The sequence below is a fragment of the Sipha flava genome, unplaced genomic scaffold (assembly GCF_003268045.1).
Source record: "Sipha flava isolate LNK unplaced genomic scaffold, YSA_version1 42_pilon_pilon, whole genome shotgun sequence".
Taxonomy (NCBI): domain Eukaryota; kingdom Metazoa; phylum Arthropoda; class Insecta; order Hemiptera; family Aphididae; genus Sipha; species Sipha flava.
In genome coordinates this window covers 890,434-910,154 of record NW_020273159.1, presented here as the reverse complement: position 1 = coordinate 910,154, position 19,721 = coordinate 890,434, and the positions used below count along the sequence as shown (strand labels likewise).

At 29.0% G+C, this 19,721-nt stretch overlaps 1 protein-coding gene across 7 annotated transcripts; it reads right to left on the bottom strand.

Annotated features, from left to right (window-relative positions):
• Positions 1-701: 701 nt before the first annotated feature.
• On the bottom strand, positions 702-16,564 carry LOC112689169 (hippocampus abundant transcript 1 protein-like). Of its 7 annotated transcripts, none has more exons than XM_025562733.1 (7): positions 15,831-16,564; positions 2,831-3,677; positions 2,096-2,197; positions 1,841-1,978; positions 1,358-1,441; positions 1,021-1,177; positions 702-896 (listed from the first exon to the last, which is right to left on the bottom strand). In XM_025562733.1, the coding sequence occupies exons 2-7, from the start codon at positions 3,663-3,665 to the stop codon at positions 767-769; spliced, it is 1,446 nt and encodes a 481-aa protein (XP_025418518.1). In that variant the 5' UTR covers positions 3,666-3,677; positions 15,831-16,564; the 3' UTR covers positions 702-766. The 7 variants fall into 7 exon arrangements, with proteins under 7 accessions (XP_025418518.1, XP_025418517.1, XP_025418519.1 ...); XM_025562732.1 differs by lacking the exon at positions 15,831-16,564 and adding an exon at positions 3,756-4,478 and having other exon boundaries at positions 2,831-3,680; XM_025562734.1 differs by lacking the exon at positions 15,831-16,564 and adding an exon at positions 3,856-4,478 and having other exon boundaries at positions 2,831-3,680.
• Positions 16,565-19,721: the final 3,157 nt, after the last annotated feature.

Here is a 19,721-nt window from a genome sequence, read left to right as displayed (position 1 = left end):
TATAAAAATTAACAACAATTCTTATATACTTGCAGAATTGGGTATGTTAAACATTCACAGGGAAGTTTAAATTACTGTTGATGAAGTGATAGAGGAGTTGGCCAAAATATCGAGACAACTGGAATTTATTTTATAACAATACTTTATAATATATAATGCTAAACACAATATATAGGTATATATATATTACATAAGACTATACGATTATTACATTATATATTTAGTTCAACTTCCTCCAAAAACTGCATAAGGACGTAACTATTACAAGACAATATAGTTTATATTAATTATGTATAAACTGTGGACCCCCCCAGAAAAAATTGAAAATATGCCACTGACGGTATGAAATGGTTTTCTTGATATATATGTACCTCAAATATTTACAACACAAAAATATATTACATAATATTACATAGTGTTGACCAATTAAAAACTTAATAAAATAAGTATAAGGTTCATAATGTTTTTGCTTTATAATTAAAATCATAAACAGAGTATCCAGGTGTTTAAATAAAATCAAGCCGCATATTATTTACTATGCATTAAAGGAAAAATAATAATGTATGTATTTATAAAATTTGCTTACATGATGTGTACAAATTACATTGTTAAACTTTGTTTAATGTTAAGCATTTATTTTATCTTCAATAAATATACAAACAAAAAAAAACATAAAGCTATACACAATGTATTGTGTATATACACAATACATACAGCTATACACAAATGCTTAAATATATTATATACCAAGATGATTATATTTAAATTAAATGTGACTTGTTATATCTGTCGGTTCATCGATTGGGATTATTTCCGTCTTCTGTATTGTAATACCATTGATGCTTTCCAGATTAGGAGTGGATTTCAATTGTTTTCGACGAATGTAGTATATGTAACTAGAAAAATCAAAATTGAATGACTATTATTTAAATTTCGAGCCTAAAATTTGGACAACGTCTTATTATTAGAACATTATTTCGTGTTTAGTTTTGAATATAAACCATACAAATAACTATTTACCCAAAGCTGAAAACTAGTGGAGCAGTTAGGGCAATACTAATCAAAAAAAATGCGCCTGGCATAGATTCAAACGTATGGTTGTACATAAAATTGTAAAACGGTAAAAATCCGCTTTTTAGCGAACTTTCCATTAGCAATTTTACAGAATTCATCGCACCTGCAAAATAATATCAACATTAAATAAAACATTGCACGTACCTATCTATGAATTACGGTTCATAGAAATATTGTAAACATTAATTAAACTTTAATAAATCATTGACTATAGAACAGTATATTATATATCCTATGATAAAACGTAACAAATTATGACTTTTATTTCAACAGTTTTTATTACCTAATTCAGTAGGCCCAACACATTTTGATGCTATAGAACTTGTTAAAGATAGAGCTGCTCCTCGGAATAATTCCAGTGGTGGCACTAAAATGTAATCAAAACATTTTTATTATAATTATTAATAGATGATTTATATGGAACATAAAACTTAAGTGTATCCACAAAAATTATTTATAAAGTATGATACCTATCAAGCGTTTGTAGATAAAATAAAAAAATAACCTATATTATATCGGGAACGAAAAAAAGTTTTTAATAATATTTTAAATATTTTAATTTTATAAATTATGTTTCAGTCCTATTTAATATAATGTAATATGATGTTATTTAACAAAATACGCAATATTTCATGATTAATGTTTTTGTTGAATATTATAAATATTTAGATAGTGGTCAATGAATGTTATAATTTATTCGATTATATCATGACCACTAAAATAAGATTTTGAAGTATTTTGTTATTTTATTATTCAATCACATTACCTATGTATAGTTGCCATGATTGTGTAACTAAAAAGAAAGCTATAGCACAAAGTAAATCAAATATTGCAGCGATAGTACCAATCAATGCATCGTCCATTCGAAATTTGTGGCTTAAAATTCCTAATGCAAATATTGTACCTGTAAAAAAAAATCGTTGTAATAAATTAATAAGAAACAAAGTAATATATGTTTAATACGTATTTTAAATACATTTCCATGTATCTAAACTGTGTTAAATAGTTATTCAAATGTTACCTATTAATACAACGGTCATCTGATAAGCGTTGAAAACACTAAATTGTTCTTCGTTCCATTGAAATTTATACCTCAAAAATAAATACATAACTGACATCTCTCCTAAAACAGAAAATTTATTTTATATCTTTTTAATTAAAATAAGTTCACGTAAAATATCTCTGTAGATCGTTGGTAAATTTTGAAGTTTCTTCTCGTACCTTATGAGATCGTAATCCTTACCTAGTTCTAAGGTCTAACCTAACTACTAATTGTAGCAGAAATAATCAATAATACCGTTCGACACGGTCGGCTAAAGGGAGAACCACTCATCAAAAATTATGAAATTAGATGTTTATTATATATCATTATTACCGTTTTTATTTCATATGCTTACGTTATATTTGTAATGATTTTAAAACTAAATTGTGTATTAGATTTTATACAGGGTGTCTTTGATTAATAAAGATGAAGAATAATGAATAAGAAAATAATGAATATTAAAGCCGTATGATAGCGGTTCCCAACCCATTGGTCGTGAGCCGGGTAGTAGTTGGACGAGAACCATATTATATTAACATTACTTACTTATATATTTAAAATATTAAGTATTAGTAAGTGGAGAAGCTAATTTTGCATTCGGGGTTCGGCAAATTACATACTTTCAGTAGGCAAATTTTTAATCCCACCTCCCTATTAGTTTTTGGTAGCGACGGCCTTGCGGTGACGACGGCAAATAACGCAAACGGTACCCACCCTCCAGCGGTATGCACGTAAGTGGAGCGCATAACAGCACGACGATGCACAGGATGACGGTGTCGTTGCCTTGGCGCCGTTTGGTCAGCACGCCGTAAGAGTTGCGCAATACTTCCATGGGGTTTATGGTGCGCAATACGTCCCGGTACAGCGGCAGCTTGTCGGACGGTGTCAGCTCGGCGTCGTCCATGAAACCGAACGCCAGCGCCAGGCACAACAGACCCAGGCCTATGGAGATCTGGTACGCGGCCGCAAAGCCCACGTTGACGATGACCGAGCCGTACACGAGCATTCCCAGTATGCATCCCACGGATATGACGCCGCCGATCATGCCATATTTGACCGTACGCCATTCCTCTGCCGTCTTGTCGGCCACGTACGAGTTGATGCCGTTGAACAGCATCGCCGGTCCGCCCGAGCACGCTATCGCGGCCGCCTGCATGGTGGCCGTAACCGCGGGGGACACCGACCACCGGACGGTGCAGTATAGCGACAGCGCGTCCGAAAGTATCTGGCCGATGATGGGCAACAACACGAGAGGCCTGCGGCGACGGCCGTGCCGGTCGCTCCACGTGCCCGCGAACATGGCCAGCGCGACGGGCACCACCTGCTGCACCAGCAGCTTATAGCCGTTGATCGGCGCCACCACGTGCTGCGCCTTGGCCTCGTCAGGGCACTTGGATCCCACCAGCTGGGCCATCGCGCCGGTCGGGTCGCACGCCTTGTACAGCAACAGGTTCGTGCTCAAGTACCCCGAGAACACCATCGTGACGAAGTACAGGAACACCACCGGCTCCACGGACACGTTCGCCATCACGCCTTTAACAGTCGACATTTTCAGTCCGAACTGCTGCAACACATACGTCACCCAACGATATTAATCGGAACAAAGGGTTGTCGCGTGTGGAAAAGAAAAAAAAAAGACCGTTTTGAACCGGTCGCGGTCGGTGCGAAGGCGGATCGTTATGGTACCGCCGTCGCCGACATCGGTTTCGGAATAACGACGCGAACGTGTGTGCCCTCACCCCCTCGAACCGGTGAACAGTTAGCGGCACGTGTACGGAACGGGATCCGGGTTGTGTTCACCGTGCCCCTGGAAGCGAGTATTATGTGTTCTGGAACGTGAGACCGACCGACGGCGCGCGTGATTTTCGTTCGACTGACTGTGCCGGGTCTCGTTAATGTTATTAACGATTACAATATTGATCTATACATAATTGGGCACCACTTTGATAAGACGTTATTTAAGTTCAACGAATGAATATTGCCCTCGCCCACTGTCCCACGCGTCCACATCACTTTTTCTTACGACTTCGCGTTTTTGCCACGCGGAGTAGATCGCCGCCGTTCTTACACGTGCACGGGAATCTGAAGTGACCCCTCTTTATTTCGTCGACGAATGTTCACCGAGAATACGTGCTTCCGATGCGTGAATTAAATTCAATTTTGGTTGAGTAATAGCTGTTTACAATGCTTTAATGATCGATGACGATTTTTTTAATCAAATGTTTTTCATTCCGTCAAAAGATTATAAACTAGTTACCGACTATCATCATTAGCTTTTCGTTTCGATCAGCGTCTAATTGGTGATTAATTGGCACGAAATAACCTCTTAAATTGGTAATTTATTTACTGCATTTTAAACGGACGAATTTAATAATTTAATGAAGAACGTGTTTAATTTCTTATATCTTATTCCGTATTGTTGATAACTAGATGATTAATGGTAATTTTAAAATTGATAAGTTAATGTAATCATTTTAAATTATGGTCGACTGTTGATTAAAACACACTTTTTTTGCCTTTATAATAATATTTGAATTCGCCCTTGTAATATTCCTATACAACCCGCGTTAATGCAAAGAAAAGTATATAGTTATTATTGAAAATGATTAACGTTATGATATTACGTAACATGAAACCTAGAACTTTCTCAAAACGTTCTGCACTCATTTATAATCAATTTCCTCAACATATTATTGATTTTAATAAGAATAAATATCCTATTACCCTTCACTGCATGTATAGACATATATGCATTATGTGATTAATGTTGCTTATTCGACAACTTATAGTGATAAAAAATGTATTTTAACACTGTTACTTTCTTTCACTATCAGTAAAGTAAGATATGGTACATAATTTCACCATTGGAGCGAATTACATACTTCAAAATTTAGATTGTATTTTGTTGATTAGTGACAACAGAAAAAAAGACGTACTATTTTTAGCAGCTTGCAGGAATGAAGCTATGTTTGGAAATTGTTGGAAAAAAATATTTTAAGATTCTATATTGTCTATAGTTTAGAGAGATAATACGATTGATATTTTATTTATCTACATTAGTGAGTAAAATGTGTTTACATTCACCGTTAATATATGCATTACGATGAAGTAACACAACAAATACGTCATTTTATTTTGTACGAACTATTTGATGTTTTTACGATTATCATTGTACATTCAACTTTAAATGATCTCGGTATAGATATACATTACTACCTCCTATGGATATCATATAAGATAACTTGGATCACTGGCAAATCCATATGGTAAATAGAAGAGTTCGTCAAATGAACGATTGCAAATATCAGTCATTTATTCAATATTCTAAATGCATTGTTTTTTTATGTTCTAACAATGGTAGAAATTGTTTTTATAAATTCCATAATTAATATTACCATATTATGATAAAATATATTTAACTTTTTTTATGAGTATATTACTGTTATAATCACCAACACAGTAAATATTTTTCTTAATTATTTTTAAATTTGTACTTAAATTTATTAAATAAGTTTCAATTAAAAGTATTCATTTTTCACTCATAAATTAATATTTTTCATTCTAATGTTTCTTATTATTAAGAATCGTAAAAGGTTAGTAAAATTTTATTAAATTAATATTTGATTATTAGTTTTAAACTATTTTTCCTATTTTATAGGACTAAAATTATATATAGTATATTTTTTTCATGAAAAATAAAAAAAATATGCAGTTAGAGATGTTTATTTTATATAATCTGTTAAAATGCAATTAATTAATTTTTTTTAATTTGTTTACTTAAAATTATAAAAATCCATATTAGTCATATATAATTTTTAATTTATCTATATTGCTATTATTTGTTTTTTTATACATTTATTTGGAAAAAACACTCATGAACAATTCAAATTAAAAGTATATTTTGTTTATCGTTGCTATCATGACCTAATCATTGTGTTAATTTTATATGAAGAAAATTATATTTACGAGTACTATTTTCAAATAAATATACTTTCAGTGTAAACTAAAAAATAAAATATACTTGATTAAAGATTGTTAAACTGTTCTACATTGATTAGATTGTTATCAATTATGTAATTAACACGTTTAATTTACCTATATTACGGTTGAGATATAAAAAGTAATAAATCATTAACTATTGCAAAATGAAAAATTTTTTATAATCAGCATTATGGCAATATTATGACTGTACATAAATAAAATAGTAGTGGGCACAATTCTAGTATACTAAATTACCGTTTAAACTTAAATTACTCATTTCGGTATTCGATTACTTATTAATGATAATTTTTAAAAAAATTTAATGACCCCCAATACATAATCAAAAATATATCTAGTTGTCTTTTTTACTATTGAAAATATAAAATTTAAAAATGTATTATGATAGAAAATAAAATTAATACGTTTTGTTCACTACCGACTTCAAGGTTGATTAAAATAATTTTATCAAGGATGTGTTTTATTAACGTCGGCTGTACATGCGGTGTGGACATGTTTCACAATGTTTATATATAAATGTAATTCCAAATTTACGTTTGTCTTGCAATCTTAATAAATAATATTCAATTTTGTATAACTATATCGTAATCGCTAATTATGTTGTTTCACAATGTGAATAATTTACAAGTTTTATAAAAAAAATAACAACTAACTTTTCGGACATATCAGCTGAAGAAAACGTAAAATGTACTAGGTATTAATATATTTATATACATACATATTTTTTGATTTATTAAAATTAAAATGTTTCAGCATATTGTATTCTATTTACAAGTCTATTTACATAGCATATACATATATGAATTTAATGTATTCAACTAATATTTATCAATGTAAAATGTTAACGACTGCGATAAATGTTTCTCGGTAACCAATTAACAAACGTAGGTAATATGGCTTTAGATTACTGGTTTTAAATTATTCTGTGCAATATGTCTTAACAAAATTAAATTATTTGGAAGAAAGTGGCAGTATTAATAGTGGTCAACCAAACAAAAATCTATTCGAACCTATTTGGACAATTTTTGATAGGAACATTTGTATTTTTCCTATATTAAATATTTTGGCTGTGCCTTAGAGCTGTATATCGTACAGCCAAATGGGTTTAAGAAGAAAATGATAGATATGAATTTTGATTTTGAGGGATAGTGTTGATAACTTACCGAGAATGGGCCTGAGAGTGTAGATACGCTGGTTTAATTTTAATTTTGTTGTATGAATGTGTTTAGCCCATGTTAGGCGTCTGTCAAAGGTTAGGCCGAGATATTTGGCTGTATCGGAATTTAGGATAGGTTTGTTGTTTATATGTACTGGAAGAGGTTGTCTAATAGACAATGTCTATGGTGGAGAGCAAAAGTAGTGGGTACGGATTTGTTTTCATTTATTATTTTAATATGCCAGTGGAAGTAATAATATGATTGGTCGTTCAGGTGACTTTGGAGAAAAGTAGAAACTAAGTCAGGATGGAGTATGGGTGAAGTAAATTACTTTATCGTCGGCATATTCGGTTATTTTAATTTCTGCTGTGTTGGTAGTTAGGTGGAGATTTCTTATTGGTAGGCTTTGTTCTCTTGCATTTAATAGGTATGTAATTCAATTTCTGAGTTTAGTAAAAAGGAGATTATTATTCTGTAGGTTTTTAGATTTTTTGCTTGAACTTTAAGATTATTGACATTTGACTATAATGAGTAGTTTTCAGAACCCATATGGTCTATGAACTCAAAACATAAACTTACAAAGTTATTTACTCCTTTTATCATTATAGGAGGAAATAGATGTATGATTTTTTTCTTGTTGGGAGTTCTCTCCGGGGTTATTTACAACTGCATCAGGGTTTAATGTAATTGTGTTGATTTCAATTGGTTTCGTTAGTGATAGCACTTCAAATCGATGTTTTGATAAAAGTAGTTTTTAATTTCTGTTGATATTTAAAGTTTGGTTTTGAGAAACTTCAATGACTTCTTTTTATAGTATGTATTAGTGTTTGTTTTAGTAACCAGACTTCATTATTTGGACTATTTGAATTATTTGATGAGGACAAATGGCTTAAATTGGAATTATTTGTAGGAATGTTTAGACGAGCATCCTGTATAATGGTTTTATTGACTATATTAAAAAATATTAATTTTACTAATATTTTAATTTTTATAGTTAGTTTTTAAATTTGGCGATAATGGTATGTTTATCTCAGGGACAAAGATCGCACACTACTGTGTGGCGCTCGTGATAACGCAACAACTGTACAGTAATTAAGACACTTGAATGAAATACGAAAGATTCACATTATACGATAATAGAGAATTATAGAGACATTTTACAAGATTTAATGAAAACTATTAAAAATTATTAGATGGTTTTTGCATTTGCGATTGAACGTAGATGATCGAAATTGCAGCGGTATAAGTAACGGAAAAGGCGTGCGTTAAATAAGGCTGCTCACATGGTACTAGGTAATCAAATTTAAATTTATTTTTAATAATTTATTCGAAAAATTCAAGGTATAAGAAATGATAGCTTGTTGAAATCATCGACAAACTGCCTATGTGGACTTCCATACTTATAAACAGCAAGAAAGAAATCATGATGGAATTTTAATTAAAAACATAAATTAATATAAGTACAATAATTATTAGTAATATACTTCTAGATACCAATACATTATTTAGTGAAGTGAGTTTTAATAATATTTCAGAAATGTATTTGTATGGTGTTGTAGTGACATATAAGATATGTATCGAATATCAATTAATAACAGATGGAATATTGTTTATGTATTATTTACAAGTACCTACCTAATTTATTATGTTTTAATTATTATAGTGATATTTAAATGAAAATTATTAAAAAATGTTATCTATATATATTATACATCGTATACATAATTTTAAAATAGGATTGATTTTTTTACAGATGAGTTAGTAATTTAATACTATATAATTGATTTATTTTTAAAATAAAATGTTATAATTTATAATCAATTAAACTAAATAGTACACAAAATAGAAAACCAAATTATATTAATAAATTATAGAAAAAGTCCACATCAAAATAAGCAAAATCATAAGTATATTGCCTACATTTTCTGTATACATTTTCTGACTATTTTAAACCTTATTATGTTAATGTATTAATAAATTGTTAAGTTATATATTTTAAAGGACCGGTTTTTATAGCATTATTTTTACGTAACATACCTAATATGACCTTAACATTTATAAATTAAAAAAAAAAAAACAATTTTATTTTATTGAGAAAAGGCCTAAATATCTATAAATATGCAACATTCGTTTTAAATAATTTAAATTCGTTAATGTATTAACCATAAGGATTCGGTAGGTTACTATATTATTTTACCGTGTCCTATCATAATGTTTATATAAATATTATGAAATTTCAATCCTGTTTATTAATTATCACTTTCATCACATTCATTTTGAGGTTACTTAATAAATGTACAATATTATAGTTCAACACAATAGAATACAATATCGTATGACTTTTATTGCATGGATTTACCATTGTAAATATTCTGATAATCAATATAATTTATGTTTCATCTTCAAATTATCAAAGGAAATGATAAACAAGTTACAAAATCAAGCATAATGAACTACTATAAATAACATTTTAAAATAATTAGAAACATCTTAATTTTTACCAAAACAACGTTGTCGTCCAGTAATTAATTATATCATTTTCTAGGTGACAACAAATATTTACTAGGCAATATTTATGTCGTCCAGTATATTGTTTAAAATATGCATTGACGAGAGGGGTCTTTAAAAATGTCATATCAAATAAAAAATAAAAATAAATAATTGAATATTTTAATAACGTGCACATATAAGAGAAAGAGTTGGTCAAAACCCTTGGGATTCTTCCAACTGACAGTTGTGACTTCTCTTTTTTTTAAAAAAATAAGAAAACACCCAAGAAAATACTGTAAATGTTTTCAGAAATTCAATTTTAATCTTTTCTAAACAATAATTATAACAATGTAAAGTTCACGTTTTGTCAATTTTTATTTGTATTTCTTATTAAATTGTACCATTATATATATATATATATATATATATATACAATTGTATAGTAAAACAATTTATACAAAATTTGTTATTTTTTTTTTTTTTTTAATTTATTTTAAAATATTCCTACTATTTATAATACACTGGAGTATTCTGATATGCATAAGGTATTATATGAAAGTGGTAGGAGTACATTGAGAATTTCTCGATTACACTGTAATATACCACATATTACTAATATAAAACAATAATGTAACATGCAAAAATCTAGTAATGAATAATATACCATGTGTTGAGAACGTATTTTTAACGATTCATGCTTTTAAAAATTAATAAAATATATATTGTTTCTTCGAAAATCTCATTGTATACGTACGAACGAATTTCCAATAATTTATAAATTATATTCACATTAATATCAATATTTATCTATAAAATAAGTTGTAAAAATCGGAGCGACAAATGCACGAACGTCATACTTGTATGGGGTCAGCTACAGAAGGATATCCACCAACATAGTATGTATATATATATATTATTTAGGGCTCCGGATCGGCACTAAATTCAAACGTATCCAGTCATTCAGTACGGAGGCTTTGCTTGTTTCGATCATTGTCATAATTGTAACTTCGTTGATTTTTCTAAGTGTTAAAATAAATTACCAAACATACCGTTAAAAGTATTCTTTACAAGTATATTCATTGAAAATTTCCCAGTCAAAACACTTAGTAATTTAACATTATTGAAGCACCTTCGAATAATTGGTAACTTGCTATAATACCTTGAAAAGTTCCCTGAAAGGAATCAATCTTCAAAATCAACATATTCTAATGATATACAAATATTATATCAAACAGATAATTTTTAAGATTTAATAAAATTAATTAAATAATAAAAAAATAAAATAAAATTTAAAAATTATTAATATTTAATACTATTTTATTAAAAAAAAAAAAACAAGTGTTTCAAAATTATATTTTCTTAATACAAAGTATAAAAAAATACCATTTTTATTTCCTTTTTTTATTATTATTTCCTTGAGTATAACTAAATTTAAGGGAAAAATCAATAATTGTTATGTATCTATATGATATACTATTGTATACTAATACTAATGAAAGCTAATGTAAAAATATGAATTAAACTACAAAAAAAAAAAAAAATAATTACACGCATATTTTTGGTTTGAAAGTACAAAGAAGCTGGAATTTTAGGAACAAACATTTAAAGATAAAGGAGTATATGAGCTGTTGGTACAGTATACTATATTAAACACATTATATTTTTCTTATCTATTGCTTCAATCATAATAATAAAGAACCAATATTTTATCCGGGTTATTAATTTGTTATGTGATTAAATTAAACTGTATAAAACACTTTGAAAACAACCATACTCTAATTGTATCGTTTGTCTATATCTATTTCAACTATACAGTTTAATTATTCAATCCATTATAAGTTTATATATTGATATTACTTTTTCATTATCATATAAAAAAAATAACGGTCCAAACATTCATGATTATCTCATCATTTGAGAGGCCCACTGAGATTTTTCCGGTAGTCTTCCGACTTATTACACTCCTGTATAATAGAAATTTCCTTATTTAAATGTACTTGAATTTTGAAATTGTAGTTTCTATATCGAGTTTTCTATTAAATATTATTAAATAAAAAAATGTGTGACTAAAATTGTTGAAATACACGTATACGGTACAAGTATAAGTATAACCAGATATTAAATAAAAAGTCAATTAAACTCGGTAACTAATAAGAATAAGAATAAGAATCGCTTTTACTTCATAATCTATCGTCAGATAAGATTATGCTACACGCTATTTTATTTGATATGTTATAGTAAGTTTATAATAATCAAAATGATATTTAAAATAATACATTTTTATTTGAATAATCATTTGTTTATTATTTTTGAGGACCCCAAACAATATTTCGCGAATCCTAGATTGAAAACCACGATTCTACACGATTATTATGAAGGGAAACCAATATAAAGTATATACTATAAAATTTGTTACAATTTTAAATATTAAACGTTAATTGAATAATTACCTTTTTTTCTGCCTACTTCAATAATAATGATACTTATAGCATTAAATTTCAAATGCACAGAATATTTTAAATCATCTACATGATTTCATGAAAAAATTAACTGTAATCGCCAATTTTATTTTGATAGAACGTATAATAATTGTATAATAATTGTAGTTATTAAATTTACATCGTTAAAAACTTTAAAATGTATAATAAATCCATGCTTAAGCTTTAACGAGTTATTTTAAAACCATAATTTTTCTAAGAACCTATTTTCAAAATGGCTATTTTGGATTCTTTTTTTAACTGTATAATACAATTTGAACATTTTTTAATTTGAATACTAATTATCAAAAAAAAAAAAAAAAAATGCAATAAAATTTTGTTGTAGCACAGGATTTAAATATTTATTAAAAAAAAAAAAAAACAATTTAATATCGTTAATTTGTTTAGTTTTAATTTTATTAAATATTATCCTTTTTTATTTTATATAAATTTTATTGCTATTTTTCTTATTATATTCGTCTTAGTAATTAAGCGAACATTTCGTATTTTTAATTTAATTTTTATTTTTGAACAACGAAAAGCCTTGAGATTTTTCCTTTTTCATCAACAGAACAAATGTAAACAGCGGCATTAAACCTGTTAACTTTAATGTTTATTTATTTATTAGTACAATTCGATAGTTTTAATTTTATTAAATATTATCCTTTTTTATTTCATATAAATTTTATTGCTATTTTTCTTATTATATTCGTCTTAGTAATTAAGCGAACATTTCGTATTTTTAATTTAATTTTTGAACAACGAAAAGCCTTGAGATTTTTCCTTTTTCCCAAACTATTTTATGGTACTGTGCATTTCATTCTATGTATTAAAAGGGATGTAGGACCTAATGCTTTCAATTTAGATATGATTTATCTCTTTAACTGGGCAGTGATATATGTATACGCTTAACTACCGTGATATATCTCAGTAAATAAAATAACTTATTAATCTTTTTAAAAGTAATTATTTTCTTAAAAAATTTAAAACCATATACTATATTTCAACAACGTCTTTTGAAGTAAACAAATGAAAAATATGAAATTCATCTCTAAATCGTTTTGAGTCGTACTTTCGAATGCCGGCTCACTACATTACAAACCTATATTAACTTTGGAAAGGCTTAAATTGATTTGATTAAATTAATTAAAATACATTTAATTTGTTTGTGTTTTTCGTATTCACTCGTATGTTATACGATTCATCAACAGAACAAATGTAAACAGCGGCATTAAACCTGTTAACTTTAATGTTTATTTATTTATTAGTACAATTCGATTCTCAGAAATTAATTCAGAAGTTTTCAAAATATATTAATTAATATATTTTCCTAACAATTTTTGTACAGGGTTTAAATATTATTTTATGTATTAGCTAACTTGATATTCCTATGGGACATTTTTTTTTTTTTTTTTTAATATTTATTTTAATTTTTAATAATGTGCAAAATGTAAAATAAATAAAAAATGTTATCAAAATGAAAGAAAATAAAAAAACTTATAATACTTAACCATTTTCTAAGAATGCAATATGTAAAATTTTATTTTTATAATTTATTTATTGTAAATAAATTTTGTAGAAATTGTTGTCTAAATAATTTAATAATTTTAGAACTGTCATGTTCCATAAGTTAACCAGTGATTCTACTTTATTATTATTATATAATACTCTTTTGTTATTAATTATTTCAATAAAATTTGAAACTGTTCTTACTTTAGTTGTATATTTCCTTAGTGCCACTTAAAACTATTTACTCAATTCTAATAAATTACCTCTTTATAAACCATTCCTCAAATTTTTTTTCACGCCTGTACTCTCTCAACATTACAACTAATATACACCAGATACTTTCCTCTCAATCTGTTATTGCCATTATCGCCACCATCTTGTTTTTTTTTATCTCTGGGTTGCTTATATAATCATATTCAATATGATCACATAATTTTAGAGATTAATTGTATACTTACAAAATTTCAATAAAAAATAAATTAATAATAGCCATGATACTATAATACTATGAATGCACGATACAAATTTCTTTGTTATTCCTGTGATTCTGATTTCTGTCGTAGTGTCGTGTATTCGTATATCTAACATTATGTATGAAATAATCTGCTTATTTAAAGTAGAATTAAATACAGATATAATTTAATACTTAAATGAATACATAATACATTATGGAAAAAAAATCAAACCTGAAACTCTTCGTTAAAAAAACTAGTAAATTTTCAGGCTATTGCTAATGACCCAAAACAAAAATAATTTAATTCGGATCGGTTGCTACATGCATCTCTAACAATATATTCGTTGGTAAGTTTAAATAATTTAGTACAGTGTACTTAATTAATTACTATCTATTGATTCATTAATTATATTATTTATATATATTACATGATATATTTTAATATTAAATTGCAGGTAAAAAAAAAAAAAAATCTAATAATCTATAAAATAAAATGTTTAACGGGTCAAATGAATTTTTTTTTTCAATATTATTAGTAATTAATGTATTAATGTAATTAGTAGTATATGTAATTCATTTTTAATATTAAATTTTTAGTATTAAGATGGTTATGTAACTCAAAAAAATTCCAAAGTTGCTTAGTTGAAACTGTAGGAGAAAATCTTTTGATGAATAAATTATTTTTAATTATATAATACTTATTAGCTACTATATATTTACTTATTACATTGTGCTTACATTATTTATCATAATTATTAATTTATTAGTAAAAAATAATAATTGATTGTTTTACTTGTATAAAACTGCTTAAGAATAGGCTGATTAAAGTAGTTTATCCTGTTAATTTTCGTTACATGAGCTTGAGAAATATATTGCTGCAGATAAAATATTTTTTTTTGTGATTCCCAAAAATAGTTTTATTAATAATAAAAAATGAATCTCATAAAACAACATCCTTGTTGCATACTGTTTCATGGTCTCTTTTCGAATTATATATAATAGGGAGGATCAGAGATGTAAAACTGTTTTTAGAAAATGGTTGACATTACAACGTGGAAAAAATAATGAGGTTAAATCCTTATACTGCATATGAATTGCTTTCTCTACATCATCAACTAATTTTTCTACTAGCTGCAAAAATGTCAAAAACTTTTATGCAGTTGTAGAATCTCATGAAACTAACAAAGTACATATTTGTGCTGTTGAAAGTTATGTCAAAGCTTCAAATAATGATGGTATTGAATATTTGATCAACTGTAATGTGATGAATATGAAGAGTAAAACAAGCCGGAGAAAGAATTTATGTATTAAAACGAGTATTTGAAATAATGAAATGTTTGATTAAGAAAAATTTACCTTTGTGGAACTAGTGGAACAGAAAGGCTGTACGAGATGGATTATATTAATATCATCAGAGGTAATTTTTTTAGAGCTTTTAAAATTTACTGCTGAAAGTGATGCAATTTTAAAACAATAAATATTGCTTTACTAATGATCATACCCATCAAATTCGATTATTTTCATTGGTTAAATTAATTAAATAGGTACCTTAAGTCGTGCACTGTTTTTTATCTATGGGTTAATGCACTAAACGCACGATAATTATCTCTAAATACATTCTATAATACCTCTGGCTGTTATTGATTTTTAGGAACAAAATATGATCGTCGCGTTCGTCAAAAAGGCGTAGTCGAGTTCCCAACGCACACGATGAATATGTTGACGAGCCTGGCGAAACCGTGTAAGCTGTGAAACTCTTTTCGCCTTGTCCGCATTGACGAGTTGAAAAATAAGGATTCTTATCGTTAATATTGTCCATACGTTTTTCTCACGGCAATCCAAGAGCTAGTCACTGGTCACGTTAAAAAAAATTAAACCGAGCAAAAGTTCGGAATCCGAACGGTACACGAACGGTATTACTCCATCACAATTCACGTATCAAACGATTCTCGTCCCGATGAGTAAAGAGCGCAGTTCCGTTTAGATCGTAAGACTACAAGACCGATGGTTCAGGCGGGCGTGCAAGAGTTGTGAAACGAGGAAAACCAGTTCGTCGTTGGACTCGCCGCGGCTGGGAGAAGATAAAAAATAAAAATAATAAAAAAAAAAAACGTTTTCTTCCGTTCGCTCGAGCGGGGGATGGGGTGAAGGCTAGATAACCACGTCACCGAGATCGGAGCGCGTTACGTAACGATAAATTCCAACGGCCGCCCGACCGCTTGTCGATCATCCCGGGCGTTGTCGAACCGGACGTTGATCGCGTTTTCCCGGGATCCAGGACCAGTCCGGGAGAACGAGTCGCGTCCGGAATGCTGTGACCGGAGCGAAAACGCGTTTGCGGAAATGCGACGCGCTGACTGCCAATGAGATTATTATCATTGATGTTACTGCGGCGTTTGCGAGGGCACGTAACCAGGAGAGGGGCCTGGATAGGCAAAGCCCCTCTTAAATTCACGCACGAATTAATTTTACTATGTGTTGAAAACGTGCTGAACACATTTAATAAATCTATTGTGATAACTATTCGACAATACAATTTATTATGAATTTGATTATTATTCGTAACATGTGTGCGTATACATTAACTATTATATTTAATATGTTTTCATGTTCGTAGAAAACGTTATCTTAAAATTAATAGTAGACGTAATATTAAATGGACAATGATGCAAGGGCCCAAAATTATTGCCCCTCCCCCGTCCAATTATACATTTGCTGGCAACGTGTTAGTTCGTTGCGGTACGATTACTACGCGCGACGCGGTGTACCTTTGCCTGTTCATTCCCGGTTCGGTACACGGGTCCGAGACCTTGCCCAGAAGATAGACGTCAACGGCGGTGGTGAAGTTTTTGCAATCGATGGTGATGGGATGGAGGGTGTGAGCGAGCAAACGTCGGACCTGCAGCCAGTGCTGGTGTTAAGAGGGTGGGGAGAGTAATACTCCCCCCCCCATCTATGAATGACCTATTTAAATGATTGTCAATCGTTAAAACATATTAATTTAAATTAGCATTGTAGGATTTTGTTTTAGAAAGTAGTCGGCAAATTTGAATATTTATAACACACTCCTCTCCATCAATATTTGCTAGTGCCGGCCCTGCCTGCGGCTATTAAAGTTTAATATTTTTTTTAATTTTTTATGAGGTCCAAAAAGAATGCGTGGGCTCGATAAGAAAAAGTATACAACTTTATTTAAGTGCTAAAAAGACTAGTGAAAATAAGAACATTTTTACCAGGAATGATACTCATTTTAAGAATGTTTATCGAATGATTTTGATTCGGGATACGATTAAATGAAGGTATTTGACGAACTTATTGCGTTAAAAAATTACAAAAATGTGGAAATAATTTTCGAAGGAAAGAGAGAATGATAATGTGGATGCATTGAATTTCAGAATTTAGTTTACAAATCAGTACGAAAAGTCGCCCACTAACTATTAACCATTTTCACATCAGCATATTTTCGTGAAACTCGATATTCAATACAGTGGCATCATTGGGTGGGGGGGGGCGTTAAACACAGTCTAGAGCTTAGCTATTCTGAAATCTGCAAATCAAAATCAGAATATTTTTTATAGAGTCATTGACATGTTGTAAATTAGAGAAATGAGACGTGTACTATACACGGGTATTTGTATACAAAGCATAAATCATTATATTTTTAAACAGGTTTAACGTCCTCTTTTCTCCTCGTTATCGGCACTTTGGTCAAATATGCCGCCAGGTCGGCAATTTAATTAGAGCATACCGACTGCCCTGCTCTAAAAAAAAACTGAAATGACGCCACTGATTAAAAAATAAAATATCCGAAGAATGCTCATTGAAATCTGCTGATTCAACAACTCTTGTTGACTTATTGCGATCAGCATGTACAAATCTGATTTGTCAAAAATAGTGAAAAATATATCTTGACATTAAAAATCATAGAAATTCAATATTAGTACATTGCTGGTATTAAAATACATGTGTTGTAAGAAATAACATTATATTATATTATTTAGATTACAGGAAAACTATTAGAAGACGCCATAATGTGTAAATTTTAATATTTATCAGTACCAAAAATAGGCTTATTACATAGCGATGCCTTAATGCATATTATTTTAGTAAAAATATTACAATTCTATTCGCAATGTAATATAATACCAAATTATAATGCGTGTAATGCGTGAGTTTACGGATACACGACTATATTCTTAAAGCTTGTTTTACAGTATCTACGTGGAACATGTAGTATAAGTAAAAAGTAGCAAGTGATCTTTTGACATTACCGAGAACGTAATGATCAGTGATGGATTTAAGGGTTTAAATAAAATTGGCAAATCTAGAGAGGCCTCGTACAAAATGCATCAGTAATATTCTAGCCCCCATTTTACAAAACCGATCACTTCACTTGTAATCAATAATCACGACCCAATATGAATTTTCAAATTAAATTAATTATTAATTATTAATTAAATTTCAATTCAATGATACTGCTATCATATATATATATATATATATATATGATGATATGAAATAAAATGACAAAATTATAGTTGAGAATCTCTGTGAATCATTGGAAAAATGTATGGTTTTTGAAAAAAAATTTGGTTTTTACGTTGTTTTAATTTTTAATTGATTTTGTAAAATATTACAGTTAAAAAAAAACTCATTTGAAAATTAAAATATCGAAAAATATCGACCAACAAAACACAAATATTGTTCTTCCTTTTATGTTTGATAGTATGTTAACTTACGGTAATATTAAAGCTAAAAACACAATTATTAAATTGTTAAATTTAATTTGAACAGCATTTGAACTACTCAATGTAAATTCACGATGTTCTACGTTTGTAATATGGAGACAATACGTGCAAGTGTGGCGTTTTCTTAACGCTGGACAAATTGTATTACATAATACTTTCAAGTTTTACAGTGTTAACGGTAAACTATCGAAAATATTAGAAAGAAACTTGTTTGATGTACTCATTGAGTACCACCCACCAATATTTTGACCCATACGAGAAATATTTGGTTAATATTTACTAACTAAGAAAATGTTCACAATAAAAAATTCCATTGTATCACTAACCAATTCATTTTTCGCTTCTTTCAAAATCTTACTAAACTACGACGATTAAAATAAAATAAACGTATTCGAGTTTTTGACTGACACCGATTTTATCGATTGAACTCAAACTAAGAATATCCATTTAACATGTAACGTGATAACTAAATATATATATATCTATATATGTCAAAATACGTACTTTTCCCATTACCGCATCGACTCCAATTCGTCTACACATCTAAATTATATACTCGTATAACTATTAACTTTTCGTGATATATTACTCGATCCGTCGACTTATCTTCGATACCTAATGATCATTATGACTTCCTAAATAATATTTCTAAATCATGTAATTATCAAGCGTTACCTCTTCAAATACATCCTCAGATTATGAGTACAATGTGCGTTGTATATTCATAAGACAATAACAATAACTCGACAAAACATATTATACTCTAAGCGT